The sequence below is a fragment of the Zootoca vivipara genome, chromosome 2 (assembly GCF_963506605.1).
Source record: "Zootoca vivipara chromosome 2, rZooViv1.1, whole genome shotgun sequence".
NCBI classification, from domain to species: Eukaryota; Metazoa; Chordata; class Lepidosauria; order Squamata; family Lacertidae; genus Zootoca; species Zootoca vivipara.
In genome coordinates, this window is record NC_083277.1 from 54,243,294 (window position 1) to 54,259,909 (window position 16,616).

General features: G+C 47.1%; 1 protein-coding gene across 2 annotated transcripts; it reads left to right on the plus strand.

Moving 5' to 3' along the window:
• Nucleotides 1-8,261: 8,261 nt before the first annotated feature.
• Nucleotides 8,262-16,404, plus strand: HYAL1 (hyaluronidase 1). 2 transcript variants are annotated; one of them, XM_035106041.2, is made up of 4 exons: nucleotides 8,262-8,294; nucleotides 10,688-12,173; nucleotides 14,618-14,707; nucleotides 15,342-16,404. In XM_035106041.2, exons 2-4 carry the CDS (start codon nucleotides 11,244-11,246, stop codon nucleotides 15,654-15,656), a joined length of 1,335 nt encoding a protein of 444 aa, XP_034961932.1. In that variant the 5' UTR covers nucleotides 8,262-8,294; nucleotides 10,688-11,243; the 3' UTR covers nucleotides 15,657-16,404. The 2 variants fall into 2 exon arrangements, with proteins under 2 accessions (XP_034961932.1, XP_034961931.1); XM_035106040.2 differs by lacking the exon at nucleotides 8,262-8,294 and adding an exon at nucleotides 8,309-8,402.
• The last annotated feature ends 212 nt before the right edge of the window (nucleotides 16,405-16,616 follow it).

Genomic DNA, 16,616 nt, shown 5'->3' on the forward strand with positions numbered 1-16,616 from the left:
GCTTATTTTCAGGGGATGTCTTTTTTTTTTTTAAGCTACTACCCTGGGAGGCTCGGCCCGCCGCTGCCGCAGCCGACGTCCTCCCAGGCGGAACGCTCCGCAGCGCTTTGCCCCACAGCGAGCCCTTCAAGGCGCCGCCACCGCCGCCACCGCCGCCACCGCCGTTGGCCACCAGGTGCTGCTGCGGATGCGACGTCGGCTCCTCCTTCCGCTGGCCGCCGCTCATTGTCCTTTTCGGCCGCCGCCGCCTCCCTCCCTCCCCGCCGGGCCGCTGCTGGGTCGGAGCTCGAGCGGGAGCCGGCAAAGACAGGCGCGCCGCCGCCGCCTCCCTCCCTCCCCGCCAGGCCGCTGCTGGGTCGGGGCTCGAGCGGGAGCCGGCAAAGACAGCAGCGCGCGCCTGTCTTTGCCGGCTCCCGCTCGAGCCCCGACCCAGCAGCGGCCCGGCGGGAAGGGAGGGAGGCGGCGGCGGCGCGCCTGTCTTTGCCGGCTCCCGCTCGAGCTCCAACCTAGCAGCGGCCCGGCGGGGAGGGAGGGAGGCGGCAGCGCGCCTGTCTTTGTCGGCTCCCGCTCGAGCCCCGACCGAGCAGCGGCCCGGCGGGGAGGGAGGGAGGCGGCGGCGGAAGAGGATAATGAGCGGCGGCCGGCGGAAGGAGGAGCCGACGTCGCATCCGCAGCAGCACCTGGTGGCCAGCGGCGGCGCCTTGAAGGGCTCGCTGTGGGGCAAAGCGCTGCGGAGCGACTCAGCGAGACCCAGCGGGACCCGGGAGAGACAATACCCCAACACGTCTTATTTTTGGGGGATGTCTTATTTTTTTTTCCTTTCAAAAATCGTGCCATGGCTTATTTTAGAGGCACGTCTTATTTTAGGAGAAACACGGTAGCAGCCTCTTTCTTGGGGGGGGGGGGGTGTTTGAGAGAAGGGCATACATGGGAGCATCACCATCACCCTGTGAGGTGGGAAGAAGTTATAGCATGGTAGGAAATTTGTGGCCTTCCAGATATTTTTGGACCTAAACACTTGTTAACCCTGGCCAATGGATGGGGATGTTGCGGTGATACCTGAAAGGCCACCGCTTATCCATCCCTGGTTTAGAGGTCCTTGAAGACTAGTGAGAACCAATGGTTCCCATCCATTGAGTTTTCTGAGAGTTAAAGATCAAACCACTGGCGCCCCTGATAGCACAATGGCAAATTTCACCCCCTTGTTCTCATGCTGATGTCAATAGAATGAAATGCTTTCTCTATGGCCCATTGGAATCACCCTCTTCACTTTCATCATGCTAATGCCACTAAATAATCATCAGCCTTCGCTGTCACAGCCTCGAGTCTGGTATTGAAAAAGGGCTTTGTGTGGCTAATCCTAACCATAGAACAACAGAGAAGGAAGCCAGGGGAAGAGGGGGCCTCTTGCATAGGCATTGCTACTGGGCAGGGGGATGGGAAACCCAACCAGGACTCTTTATGCAGAGCAAAGCAGATCACCCAGCAGTAAAGCAATGAATTTTTTCCTTATCACCCACTACCCCACTCACATCCTTGTTTAGGAACATAATATGATCCCTGCTGGATCTGGCTGAAGGCCCATCTATCTGGTCCAGCACCCTGTTGTCACAGTGAGCAACCTGATGCCTAAGGGAAGCCTGCAAACAGGGCCTCAGTGTCACAGCGCTCTGAAGAATTGCAATTCCCAGCAATTGACACTCAGAAGCCTATTGCCCCTGACGGTGGAGTTGAGTCTTGCTGGCTATCCATGCCCACCCACGGTCCCTCCAAGTGTCTCTATTTTCCAGGGACATTCCTGATTTAGAGAAGCCGTCCCAGTTTCTGATTTGACCCTGGAATGTCCCACTTCCCCTAAGGATGTCCCCATTTTCATTGGATAAATATTGGAGGGTATGGAGTTATCCAACCCCTGAGCTGTCTCAAGGCAGTCCTGTATAGGGAAGTTTTTTTAAAAATGTTTAATGTTTTAGTATGTTTTTATGTATGTTGGAAGCTCAACCCAATAAAATATGTTGGGTATAAATAGTAAAATTATCATTATGGAATGGGACATTCCTATTTCCATTGGGGAAATGTTGGAGGGTATCCACCCACATTAGGGCTGCACTGGGTAGGGGGCATTACATGGAGTTGTATATCTATTTTTCTATATATATATCTATATATTGTATATCTATATTTCTCTCCCCCCCCGCCTTTCTTAAAAAGAAACAAGTGTGAAGGACCTTCTAAGAATGCACATCCAAATCCATGTTTTGTGCGTTACTGAGTGTGCTAAATCCTTATAGATAGTTGAGCACTCTTGCAGTTCGTGTTATTGGGGATCCAGCTGTTCATATGAAAGTGCAAAAGGTCTCCTCGTGCCCCAACAGAAGACCCCCTAAATGTCATACATGAGGCAACACTGGTTAAGTGGCAGAATGGTTGCTGGAGGGAGTCTCTGAGTGCAAACTGGGGAGAAAGGCAGTGGTGTCTGGGGGTGGGGGTGCAATGTGCGGGAGACAGACACACAGAGACCACATCACTAGGTTAGTAGGTAATGTGCACAACAGCCACCTCCCTCCCTCATATCTAGCTCCAGACAACATACAGTCCGCCTTCTTTAGCAGGTTGTAAAACTGATTCCAAATTACACTTGAGGAAGGTAGAAGCGCTACCTTCATGGTTTTAACTACTCGGGGCAGATTGGGGGTGAGTGGGTTAGTTTTCTACAGATATGCCTCCCTCGATTGCAGCTGCAATCCAATATACAAGGCTGCAACGCTGCATAAACTTACTTTGCAGTAAACCCCTCTGAACTTAGCGGAACTTCCTTTGGAGTAAACATGCCTAGGATCAGGCTGTAAGAGTTGCTTAAAACGTTGGTTGAATTAAAGATTTTGCAGAGAGTTTATGGGCTGCCTTAGAAAACGGGAGTCCTGGAGTCTAGTTAGGCCTAGGGAGAAGTATAAATATAGTGGTTTCTCATTAGTTATGAGAGATCCAGATGTCTTTCCTCTATGCCTGCTGCAGGGGCATGTTACTCTGCCACTAAGAAAAGTAATACCCTTTTCTGCTCAGTCCATCCCACCTTGCAATTTGATGCAGAAGCTGCATTGCATACAACCACACCACTGAAACATATATTTCTTTAACAGTAGTAAAATGCCAGCAATCCCATTTGCCCTTTGTAGGAAGTGGAAACTTAACTCAGTACAGGGTGTGAACTCCAGCACACATCCTTCCTGTTTTCTTATTAAAGTGTCAGGCAGGAGAGGGGCGTTCTTCCCATCCCTAAACACTGGTTAAGAAAGCTACCATGACCCTCTCTCCCTATTTAATGGGAACAGAATACTATACTATTGTTGACATTGGACTGGCACTACTGTGAGTTTAGCAGTGAAAGTGTGTATTAAAAATGTGTCTGGAAAGCGCAGAGACCAACAGAGTAGGAGGCCTGGAGAGAAACCCAACCCCACGTAGAGTGTTTGCTTTCTCTTTTCCTCTGATGCGCTTGCCAAGAATGTTCGCCGCTCCCCTCCTTCCACCCACCTCCATTTTCAAGCTCTGTCTCATCAAGGGAGATTGCTCTTCACCCACCATAACGTTTATCATTTCAGAAAGGCAAGGATTCCAAGCCCCTTTGTTTTATTGCAGGGGGTGACTGGAATGTTTGCAGTGAGCTGTAGAAGAGAGTCCACTCTACCCACCTAACCCCATACCTAGGTACAGTGGTACCTCTGGTTACGAACTTAATTCATTCCGGAGGTCCGTTCTTAACCTGAAACAGTTCTTAACCTGAGGTACCACTTTAGCTAATGGGGCCTCCTGCTGCCGCCCTGCCGCCACCACGTGATTTCTGTTCTCATCCTGAGGTAAAGTTCTTAACCCAAGGTACTACTTCCAGGTTAGTGGAGTCTGTAACCCGAGGTGTTTGTAACTCGAGGTACCATTGTATCTCGATAAATGGCTATGGGTATCAGACGTCCCGGGGTCAATCCCTGGACTTACGAATCTGTCCCCGGACAAAATCCGTCCCCAGAATGTCCCCGGATTTCATTTAATGTCCCCAGATTTATATTTTAAGTGTTGTGGATTTAATAGTAGGGAATGAATGTTGTGTGATTGGTTCAAAGGCACAAGACGCATCATATGGGGACTTCCGGTGAGGCAAAATGGCGGGCGCCACGGCAGTGGGCAGCTCCTGAAGCCAGCCAGAGCCAACTGCGCTACCAGGCTGGCTCCAGGCTGCTGAGACTGCCACTGCCAAGGAGGAACTGGGGACGCCCGGCATGTCAAATGGGGGAACCGCTGCACTACCTAGCGGCGCTCCAGGACCAGGAAAACCCAAAGCCAATGCAGGGAGAAGGAGGAGAGGAGAAAGAGAAGGAAAACAGAGAAAAAGGAGAAAAAAGAGGGGAGACCCAACCTTGCCCTGCCACTGCCGCCACTGAGGAGGAGAGGTAGGAGAGCACCACGAGGGCAAGGACACATGGCCAAGCCCAGGCCCAACCCAAACCTACTCAATGGTGGCTAGCACTTCAAGAGAGCAGGCCGGGGCCCAGAGGAAGGCCACGCGACAGAGGAGACCACAGAAGAGAAGTTATTACTTCTTAATTTTTTAAAAATAACTCCCCCTCCCTCTTTAAAAAAAAAAGTGTCCTCGGACATTCTTTGATTGATGTCAGGGACTGATCCCTGCAGTTCAATTTTCTGTCACTTTCCCCACCAGGAGAATCTGTGTAGCCAGCTATGGAAACACAATAGGGTCCTCATTCTGCCTAATTTGTGGGGTTTGTTTGGACAAAGAATTTACAGAAAGTTGTTCTCGTAAATCGAACAACTATCGCCTTCCCCAAAGCTCAGTTTCATCATTCTCACTACGGTAGAACAGTTCTGAATTGCACAATCTAGGACAAGAATGAGGGAGACATCTACTGGTGACTCCTGTTGCCACAGTCTAGGGATCTTTCCCACACACTCAGTTGGGTGGGTGTTTTTTTTTTGGCGGGGCAGTATAATCAATGCATATTCATTTATCATTTGCTGCAAAGTTACACTGCTGTTGTGTGGCTACGTTTCCCCCACTGAATTCTGTTATGATTGCTCAGTCCCTTCTATTACTGCAGTTGTGCCACAGATGCATGTGGTACTGCAAGTAGCGTTGCCAGACTCAAGAGGACAGGACTTCTGTGCCTTTAATTGCCCTGCTCTCTTTTGAGTCTGGAAACCTTAAAGAGAAACCAGCAGACCCTTTGTTTAATTTCCAAGCAAAGGGTCTGCTGGTTTCTCTTTAAGGTTTCTAGACTCAAAAGAGAGCAGGGCAATTAAAGGCACAGAAGTCCTGTCCTCTTGAGTCTGGCGACCCTAACTGCAAGCCCAAATGGATCAGACAAAACTGCTATGACCCTTTACATAAAAATATTGGAAGTTTGAAATGCCTCTTCCCCCTCCCCCTCCCCACAACTTGTCAGAGACTAAGGACTGTGCATGGAAACTGCCATCCTGCTGCCAGGGGCATTGCACGCAGACGTTGGTACTCAGGTGGCTGGACTGGAGCTGGGACTTAGGCCAAAAGGAAATCAAACAGCTTATTGCTTGCTTCGCTTTAGCCTGGGGCCTGAGGTGGATGGGAGGTGATCGGGCTCCTATCCCAATTTTTGTCCAAATGATTTTTTCAATCCCGCCCATAGCACAAGGTGGAACAGATAGTATCCGTGTAATGCGACGATCCTGGAATATAAAAGGACAGGAAGTGACATATGTGGGGGTTGGTGCTGTGCACCTAGCGCCTGGAAGTGTTGACATCCTCACAGCTGCCAGAGGTACCTTTCAAGTCACACTCCAAGGTGACACCAGTCCATTCCAGTGGCCTGCAAGGAGAGTGATGATCAGTTGTCCTGAGCAACCTACAGTTCCCAGGACTTTTGCCCCAATCTTCCTGGGAAGGGCAGCTTGTTCAGGGCACCGGGGGTCTGTGATTTCCCCCAGAGAACTACAGTTCCCAGAGTGGGTTACCAGGATGCTTTGGGGAAGCTATCTTTCTCTATTGTATAACTTGTGCCTCATTTTTCTGGGATGAGTAGTTGTTCACGGGACTGCTTCATCTTCCAGTTACGACGGCATATTATAATTTAATCTGACATGTTTTAGGGAGCTGGACAAAAGAAAGAAAGAAATCCACTTTGCAAGACTGAATTAGTTCTGGTAATTGAGGCCAGCTCTTCACAGCGTAACTGAGCCAACTGGACAATAATTAGCTGGATTGAATCAGTTGTTCCACTTTGCTAATAATTAGAAGCTGATGCTGAGAAACAGGCAGTGTCTAAAGCAGGGGTGGGGAACTCACTGGCCACCAATTCTCATCCACGCCACCCAATATGGTAAATGGTCAGGGGTGATGGGCAACTGGAGTCCAAAATATTTGGAGGGTGCCAGGCTGAGGAAGGTTGAATTAGACAAGTATGGTTATGTTTAGTGTTCAAAAACTCTGGCCTTTCTTCTAGGGAGCACTCTTTTAAAGGATTATGGCAAAGTGGCTCTGAGCATATGCAGAGTGCCTTTCAATTGTGCACAGAACAACCCTTTTGTTTAAAAACTGCGAGAGACTGTACCTAAATTATTGCTTTGAGAGGACCTGTCCTTTGATAGCCCAGGTGAAATGGTGGATTGTAGCGACAGGGAACGCTCTGTATATGTCGAAAGGTACACCATTTATTTTGTGTAATTGAAGGCTGAGTCCAGCTGTTGAAAAATTCCCAGGGCAGAGTCTGCCTCAAATGGCAGGAAACACAATCTCAAAGCTTAGCCTTAAAGTTGCTACTTCTCCTCCACCTCACCCACCACCAGGGCTCTTGTAACTAACAGCTGCGTTAGAAAGAGGAAAAGAACAGGTGCCGCTTCCCCCCAACCCCCATCATTTATCACAATGCAGGAGGAAGCTGCGCCTGTTGAACTCCTGCCTATCATACAGCTTTTTAAAGTAGAACAGAAGTTTCTCGGGGATATATATAATCCCCGAGAAACTTCTGTTCTACTTTAAAAAGCTGTATGATAGGCAGGAGTTCAACTATATATAGTTAACCCTAGCTGTGTAAAGTCAGTCTTAATATTTGTGGCTTCAAACACAGCACAGTACCTACCCATCAGGTCATTCTCCCCATTGATTGCCTGCGTATTTTATCACTTTATGCTGCCTCTTTGAATTGCAATTTCGATTGCCTGCCCAACCAAAGCTCCCGTCGAGTAGCTATCGGTGCAGGTGAGAGATCTGAACAGGAAAGTAATTGGCTTGCCTTTGTGAAATTTAAAATTCTAGTAATTTCTAGGTTTATATATAATTGCTTATAAATTAACACGCGAATTTTTATGCACTTAAAAAAAATGGGCTTGGATCTTTTGAATACCCTGTGATGCTCCTGTGCATGGTATTTCCCCCCCTAAAGACCCAGTTTGGCGAGGCTAACCCACCCAGCCACTCTTTGGCTGCTGCGTCGCCCGTCCTGGAGAGAGAAGAGTTAAGCCTCCACGATCCACAGCTGCACAGCCCGGGCTTTTGCCTCCAGAAGCTGCAGAGCTTAATTGTTTCCTTTCGCCGAAACCCCTTCCGCCCCCTCCTCGAAGCCCAAGCAAGAGGAACAGGCTGCATAATAGAAACCAGACTCCGAGGGATTTGTTCCCCCGCCTTGCGCCTCGCCCTCCCGGGTTGCAGGCGTGGGATCGCTGCTGCCCTCTGCCGAGCAGCGCCCCCCACATGGCCCCGACCTCCAAAAAAGCGCGCCCGGGAGAGAAACAGAGAACGATTTCCCCGGAAAGCAGAAACGGGAGGCGCGGAAACCTCGTACGGCAAGATCACTTGACACGTGTACGGTGCTTGGCTGCGTCGGAACTCTGAATCCTTCACTTTCGCGGTGAAGGCGGCAGAGCTCCGGTCTCCACGGGGGTGCAAGCATAATAGTTAGATCTGCCTGCTAGATTTACAGGGGCATCACGAGCATCGCCAGCGCGCCCATGCCCACGCGGAAGCCTCTTTTCTCCAGCTGGGATTTGAGAAACGCCTCGAGTAGAGCAGCATCCACCCCCGCCCTACCCCGGGACGGGTCTCCTACCCTTTCTTCCTCATCCACCCCGCTCCCCGCCAACTTTCCTTACCCCTCCCGCAAAAACGCGCCTTTGAACGCGTATGAAGCTGGGGAGCACTCACGCGCCCCCTCCGTCCTGTATTGGAAGTGACGTCCCCCCTCTCCATCCCCATTGGCCGAAAGTTTGGGAAAGGGGCGGGGTTGGGGAATATTCCGCTTCCCCCGGAGCCGGTAAGTCTTTTTTGGTATGTTCGTTTAATGTGCGGTGTTTTTTCTTCGCACGTTTCCTGGCGATTAATTCCCACCCCCTCTTCTTCGCGGGAGCCGGCCGCCTTCACGGTAATGAAACGCTCCCACCCAAAATTTCTGGCCGGTTGCTCCAAGCTTCTGCCAATAAATTCGGGATTCTGCAAGACCTCTTGTGCTGCACTGCATGAAGCAATATGCGTTGTTTCATAATTCAAGAGGGGAATGGTTTAGCAATCATTTTTAAAAATCTGCTTAAATTTTTTTATTTAAAAAACCGCACTTTTAATTCTGGCTTCAGTCACCAGTTTCTCCAGCTAACAAGGGTGGGAAAGAATTCTGATGAAACTTGGAAATAACTTTCTGTCTGATTACACAGTTCAGGGCTAGATTACTCATGGTACTTAGATCTTAAGAATCATAGAGTTGGAAGAGACCACAAGGGCCATCCAGTCCAACCCCCTGCCAAGCAGGAAACTGCATCAAAGCATTCCTGACAGATGGCTGTCAAGCCTCTGCTTAAAGACCTCCAAAGAAGGAGACTCCACCACACTCCTTGGCAGTAAGTTCCACTGTCGAACAGCTCTTACTGTCAGGAAGTTCTTCCTAATGTTTAGGTGGAATCTTCTTTCTTGTAGCTTGAATCCATTGCTCCGTGTCTGCTTCCCTGGAGCAGCAGAAAACAACCTTTCACCCTCTTCTATATGACATCCTTTTATATATTTGAACATGGCTATCATATCACCCCTTTACCTTCTCTTCTCCAGGCTAAAAATACCCAGCTCCCTAAGCTGTTCCTCATAAGGCATTGTTTCCAGGCCTTTGACCATTTTGGTTGCCCTCCTCTGGACACGTTCCAGCTTGTCAGTATCCTTCTTGAACTGTGGTGCCCAGAACTGGACACAGTATTCCAGTTATACAACATAAATGATTTTCCATTCCCCAGCCTTTATTCTCTGTCAAAGTTTACATTTGATCCTTGCTGCTGAAAGCCTGAAATACTTTGGAAAGCCCCCCTGAGCATCTATAAATAAAAAGAAGGAAATTGCTGGTGTATCACTTTGATCTAATTGGCATCTAAATTAGATTCCTTAAGCTCAGAATTAAAGTGCATAGATATGGACGCCGGGGGGGGGGGGATGATCGCCAGGAGCAACAGTTCGTAGAATATCTCCTTCCTGCTCTTCTGCCTGTGAGTGTCTTCATGGGTTACTTCCCATATCTTACTGGTATTGTCCTGGGAGCTTGTTTTCTTCCTACTCTCTTTCCCCCTGTGATCCAGCTCTGTCACTGGTGGTCAGTGATTGCTAATGACTGGCAGGTTCAAATGATCTCTCACATGACTTGGTCTTGCTAGTGAATGGGATTAAGTGCTTGAACAGCCTCCCAAGTAGCAAGGAGGGAGAATGCTTTCAAAGACGGCAGCTAGGGGTGCAATATTAGAATGAAATACATTATTAACTATCCATTCCTACATACCTATTCTTTCTCAGTCACCTGTACTTACTTTTCCTGTCAGTGCTGCACTTTATGTAAACAAGTAGCAGATGTCCACCTAGCATCTGTAGAAAATGATGTGATTTCCCCACCCCCATGTTTATCTCAGATTGCTGTTTGAAGCGGGTGGGTGAGTTTCAGAACTGTTTGATTGTAGAATCTGTGGCCACATTTTTGACTCTTACAAAGCAACTAATGGCTCAAAGCTCCTCTACAGAGCTGACTGTGTTTTTAGGCAGAGAGAGCTGACTGCCTCAATAGACAGATGCAAGGCAGAGAGGACCATGGGGGCAGCTCTACAGCCCTTTCTCTTATGCCCTCTGGCTGCGCTCTTCTGCTGGGGGACAGAGTTACCTATGTCAGGCATGTCCACAGTCCGTTTTGGGGGCCTAATCCGGCCCCTGTGGCAATTTATTTCTTGGGGTCAAATCCTAAAGAAAGCTCAACAACTTCAATCCTAAAAAAAGCTCAAGAACTTCGGTCAGCCCTCACGCATGTTCACTTCATCAAATCTGGCCCTCTTTGAAAAAAGTTTGGGCACCCCTGACCTATGCCATGTGGCTTGTTTTACACTCCAGTAACTATGCTGCTGTCCCCAGGTGTTCTGGAGGAAGCTCTCCCGTTGCTGATACTGAAATGAGACCACCATCACTCGCTCCATACATTTAGAGCACTCTCATGCCACTTTAAACATTAATGGTTTCCCACAAAAGATCCTGGCAACTGTAATATGTTAAGGGTGCTGAGAAAGTAATACCTTTCAGGGCTGCTGTAAGGATTTCTGAGGTAATGTTTTTTGAAATGCCCTGAACACTTGAAATGTGCTACATCAGTACTATTTGATCCCTGTTTTGCCTTGATGCTTCCCTTTTTCACCATAGGAGATTGAACCTGCATTCAGAGGGCCATGTCTTTTTGGACACATCCAGCCTCCTCATTGTGAGGGAAGCCTCTGTAGAATGACCCTGCGATGATCCAAAAGAGGAGGAACGTGGTTCTGCTTGAGGATGGAAACAGAGATTAGCCAAAGCTGTTAACCAAAGGACTGGCAGTCCAAGGGATAAGGATCTCTTTGCCCACTCTGCCAACACTATCAAAATGTTTGTCAAAGTCACTGGATAAGCAAAGACCAAAGGTCAGTCCCAGCAATATTTCCATTGTAGGACTCTGACGTGTATTTTCTGCTTGGTTTGCTTCTGGAAGAAACTGGAAACAGAGGAGGAAAACTATGAAGACCAACAAGCTCTCCTCTCTTATAGCTTTTTTCCTCTTGAGAGATGCGGTAAGAAGAACAAACTGCTGACTCTGATAACTTCTCTCCCTGCTGCCTCTGCTTTTGCTGGAAGGGACATTATTCCTTGTGCACGATTCTGCCAGAAGCAGGTGGTGCTGAAAAGGAGGTGAAGGCCTAGCGCAATTTCCCAGGTATCTCAGGAAATGGGCTTCAAAATGGCAATTATCACAGCATACTTGACACTGTGGGTCTGCTTGCTAGATGTTTTCTCAGTGGCTTGGAACCGTGGAATGGCTGGTGGAGGCCCTGTAATACTGGATCACCCATTCATCACCATCTGGAATGCTCCCAGTCAAGAATGTGAAGAGAAATACAGAGTTTCCCTTGACTTGGGGATTTTTGATGTGGTTGTCAACCAGAACGAGTCATTCACAGGGAGTGACATTACCCTTTTCTACAGCAACAGGTTAGGATATTATCCATACTACACTGAGAATGGCACAGCAGTCAATGGGGGCATCCCCCAAAATGCCAGTCTCAATAATCATCTTTGGAAGACTTGGCAGGATATTGAAAAAACAATTTCGGAGGCAGGTTTCAAAGGTCTGGCGGTCGTGGACTGGGAGAGCTGGCGTCCTTTGTGGGTTCGCAACTGGATGTCCATGCAGATCTACCAGAACAAATCCATAGAGCTGGTGAAGGAGCAGCACCCCGACTGGCCTGCTGATAAGGTGGCTAGGGAAGCTCAGCGAGAATTCGAGCAAATGAGTCGGGCGTTCATGGAGCTGACTTTGGCGCTTGGCCGAACCCTGAGGCCGGAGGGTTTATGGGGCTTCTATGGCTTCCCTGACTGCTATAACAACGAATACAAAAGCACCGACTACACTGGAGAATGTCCAGAGATTGAGAAGCAGAGGAATGACGAATTGCAGTGGCTGTGGAACCAAAGCCGAGCTCTCTATCCCAGCATTTATCTTCCCAAAGAGCTCAGATTCCTCAACAAGACTCTTGAGTTTGTCCGTCATCGAGTCCAAGAGGCATTCAGGATAGTGAACCAGACGGAGAATAAAACCATCCCAGTCTTGCCTTATGCTTCCATTGCATATCCGTTCACACAGAGCTTCCTCTCACAGGTAAGCTTTCTCAGATGTCCCAGTGCAGAATATGATCAATCTTGGCTAATAAGTACTTAACCTGAAAACACAAGATGGAAGTGGGAGATACTTCTCTGTTGGGATGCTTGGAGAATCTTGACTTCAGTGTGTGCAGTTGCCATTAAGAAACTGCTACAGTGATTTCCTGGGGAATGAGCAGTAGGCATGTCTAATATCTCTAATATTAATATTCTAATATTTCATTTTGAGAAAAACAGTTACCCCAACATGTACATGTACATAACATTTCTCCTGGTTAAGCAAAAACACTGTTGTTGTTCTCCCTTTTGTAATGGTTTCTGGTATATGTCACACTTCTATTTTTGGTCAGAAATATTATGAAGGCTCTTGTTTTTAAATAAGCCAATGTTGAAAATTCTTGTGCTTTCGAATATTGCTATGTATTTTAATTTCCCCCCATTTTATAAGTAAATATTATGAAAGAAAAATATCAAACTATTTCATATTTCTTTTAAGAAAATTGGGTTTTTTAAAATAAAATTATAAATGTTGATGTTGTATCAGTAATGAAAATGTACTGCAGAACCTCAAACTAGCACAGTCGCTCCCCAGCAGACTTCAGTTTCTCAGTAATGGGCAGGACTAAGGAGAAAATAAGCTTTGATTTGGGGTGTAGGTGGTGGGTGGGGATGTTTTGGAAGGAAGGCTGTAGAAGAGTTAGCTAGTGATAAGCATGGAACAAGTGAATCTAGTGGAGCCAAGGAAAGACTTCGCAGAGGGAAGCTATTTTAAGAAGGAATTTAAAGGAACACATGAAACACTGCAGTGGAGAAGTTCTTCCATAATTAGTAGGGAGTAGCAGGGAAAAAAGCCAGAGCTTCATTTCAGATCATGCTTTTTCAAGACACCATTGCTTCTCCTCCCGCTGCTTCTTCTACCCTTTTCTCACCTTGTGCCTCTTTCATAGGTAAGGTTTGGGGTGGGTGTTGACTGCAATGCCCAGGCTCCTCTCACGCTATCTCCACATAGCAAGCATCTCCTCCCAAGCAAGCTCTGAAAAAACACTTCTGCCCCCCCCCCAGCCCATGCATGCACAGAACAAAGTCAGTGTGAAAACAGGCCAGTATAAATAATGTATACTAAGAAATATTCACATAATTAAAAACATATGATTCCCTCTTTCTGCTAAGCATACTAAGCATATTGCTGTACAATGCATTTCTTCTTCTCGTATTTAAATTTCCTGGTCTGTACTTCCAATTTTGTAAACTGCTTTGAGGTTTTTTTTTAAATAATCAAGAGGTGTTTACATTTATTAAATAAATAATAAAAATAACATATTCCAAGAGATTAAACCAGTGGCAAATATAGGTTTTTGCTGAATCCTGCATTTTTTTTGTTCCAATAAGAGACGAACAAACTTCTCAATGAATTTCTGTTCTCGTTGCCTATCCAATTACGGTAACTAAATGTGCCAGTGGATGGCTCTGTCATATTGTAAGCCTGGCTGCTGTTAGCAAAGTAATCACCATCTCTAAATCATTTTCTAGTGCACTATACTTTACATATCCAAATAATTTTACTACAGGATCTTAAGGGAGAGGGATTGTTTTAGCTGAGGCTTTCTGAATTTGCTGAAATGGTGAGAGGACAAGAGAGTGATGAGCAGCAGGATTTGTAGCAGCCGAGGCAGGATGTGACCAGAGCATGGATGAGAGGAGAAATCAGGTGGTTTCTAAGAATGTTGAAGAGGAAGGAGCATCAGCACTGGGCAATGACTTGACTGTGGAGGAATTTGAAGATGACTAAGAAAAGCATTGCATGCCTGGGAGACAGGGGCAAGTAATAATAATGTTGGCATGTCCAAGAGGAAGTGTTAGATCAGAAAGATATCGTGAGACAAGCGATCCGATAGAAGCTTTGAAAGATGGATTTGAAGGTCATCCAAACAAAGGTCAATTAACAAAGGAGCCACTGAGGAGAAGGACTTAGACCTTTAAAAAAATCACTTTGTTAAAGGCAGCAGGCTAAATGTTTAATCACTGATCATTTCACGATTCCTTTCCTAATACATAATCCTAAGTATGGCCAAGATACAGTGGTACCTCGGTTTACAAACACAATTGGTTCCGGAAGTCTGTACTTAACCTGAAGCATACTTAACCTGAAGCGAGCTTTCCCATTGAAAGTAATGGAAAGTGGATTAATCTGTTCCAGATGGGTCCGCGGAGTACTCAACATGAAGCGTACTTAACCTGAGGTATGAGTGTAATTGGTTCCGGAAGTCTGTACTTAACCTGAAGCATACTTAACCTGAAGCGAACTTTCCAATTGAAAGTAATGGAAAGTGGATTAATCCTTTCCAGACAGGTCCATGGAGTACTGATAATGGGCATGCAAATCCAGATGTCGAATAAGAGACTACTGGTGAACTCACTGTTTTTGCTCTGCTTGTTCTGCAGGAGGACCTGGTCCACACCATTGGTGAGAGTGCTTCTCAAGGTGCTGCTGGGGTCATCTTGTGGGGGAGCACAAATTACAGTTACTCTGAGGTGAGTGACGCAGAGGAGCAGGGTTGGGAGTGGGAGCCAGTGTGGTTCAGAGGTTGGAGTGTTGGGAGCCTGACTGTCGAGTCCCAGGTTCAGATCCTCATTCAGCCATGGAAGTTGCTGGGGGGTCTTGGAGCCAGTCACAGTATCTTGGCCTAACTTACCTTGCAAGGTTCTTGTGAGGATAAATTGGGGGAGGGCGGAAGAACTGTGTGTGTCACCCTTAGCTTGAATGGGTTTAGTGGTAGTCCTTTTGCATCATCAAGCCAGCTAGCCAGTCAGGCTTCTTTATTTATATTTATAAAAGTCTGCACTGACATATCACAAAATATCAGGATGGTATACAAGGTTAAAAACGTAAGACACCATTAAAAAAATATATGAAAATAAAGATTAAGGTCATGAAGGCGAATTCTGTTAGTTCTGTGATTAGGTGTGTGTTGATGTTGGTCTCGCTTTGTGAGTAACTCATGGGGGACTGAAGATGAGGCTTGGAGATCAGGCACTGGCAGGAGGAATCCTCCCATTCATGCTCTTAAAGGTTTGGTCCTACAACAGCAAGGATGTGTTGAAGGAATTTGGTTGTTACCCATTTGGAATGGGCTAACTTTTCCCCCCTGGTCTCGGCCCCTTTCAGGAAGCCTGCCTTGATGTGAAGAAGTACGTGGACACTGTCCTTGGTCCATACATCGTAAACGTGACCAGCAGCACAAGGCTGTGTAGCCAGATCTTGTGTTCAAAGAACGGCCGCTGTGTGCGGCAGGACGGGCACCCCGATGCTTTTCTGCACCTCACTCCTGCCAGCTTCTCTATTCAGAAGCATTTGGAAGAGCCACACTTTGTTGTCATGGGTCAGGTGTCAGCGAAGGAGCAAGTCCAGATGGCCAAAGAATTCGCATGCCAATGTTACAGCGGCTGGGAAGGCTCGCGGTGTGAGAAACAGTCAGCTTAAGAGAGCGAGGCACTATATCTGTTTGCACAGGCACACTTAATTGGCAAGGGAAGCTGGAGAAAAGGCACATTGAACCAGCCTGTACTCCTTAGGGATATAAAAATCTCCTTTCTCTCTCTCTCTCCCCTCATCACTACACACTTATGAGAGGATCTCCACATGTACCTTCTGGTCAACATGTGCTGTGCATACTTACCCCAGAAGCACATACTTGGCTTTCTCATGAAATATGCAATCTACTCAGAAGCAGACTGAGAGAGGGTATGCTTTTCAGGCACGACAGCACTGTAGCACACCACTTGTCCTTATAAAAAACTAACAATGCGCATGCGTATCCATAGACCAGTGTGCATGTGTTTAAATTAAACTGTTAAATGCCTATTAGATACATTGCTGGCATGCCACTGCAATATTTCACAACACTCTGTCCTATCTCACGTATGGCTTGGCTTCTGCTCTCCAAGAACCCTCCTCGCTGTCTTCAGGAGTAGACTTTGTGTTTCAAGCAGGAGACCTAAATTTATTCTCAGACTTGTTAGCTGTTAGGACTGTGAAGAAAGGCCCTGATCTGTCCCCACCATTTCTCTAAGTCAATTTGTCAAGTACTGTATCTCCTGCCAATTCTCTTCCGTTTCAAAGAGGGTACCTAAGACGCCTACCTGACAGACTAGAGTGGCCTCAAAATTTTGTATTCTGTTTTGACCTTCTGCCTGCTTTTCCTTTTCCAAAGATTTAATAAAGTTTCCTAAGCTGACCTAAGTGTGTGTTATTCCCAGCCTGAGTTTTAGAATCCCCACATGTCTTATACTGGCATCCGACTTTCTCAGGAGACCATGAAGGAGTGGAGGTGGCTGGTTACTTTGTCTACCCGCGTTCCACTGTAACCATGTGCCTAGAGATGCTTGGAATTTGTGCTACTGAAAGTTTAGGATCAAGGTGTAAGTGACCAGCATGCTCTTC

Coding starts and splice junctions, on each gene's coding strand:
- HYAL1 (XM_035106041.2), top strand. CDS start 11,244: ATGGGCTTCAAAATGGCAATTATCACAGCATACTTGACACTGTGGGTC. Junction 12,174..14,617: donor CACAGAGCTTCCTCTCACAG/GTAAGCTTTCTC, acceptor CTTGTTCTGCAG/GAGGACCTGGTCCACACCAT. Junction 14,708..15,341: donor CAAATTACAGTTACTCTGAG/GTGAGTGACGCA, acceptor GGCCCCTTTCAG/GAAGCCTGCCTTGATGTGAA.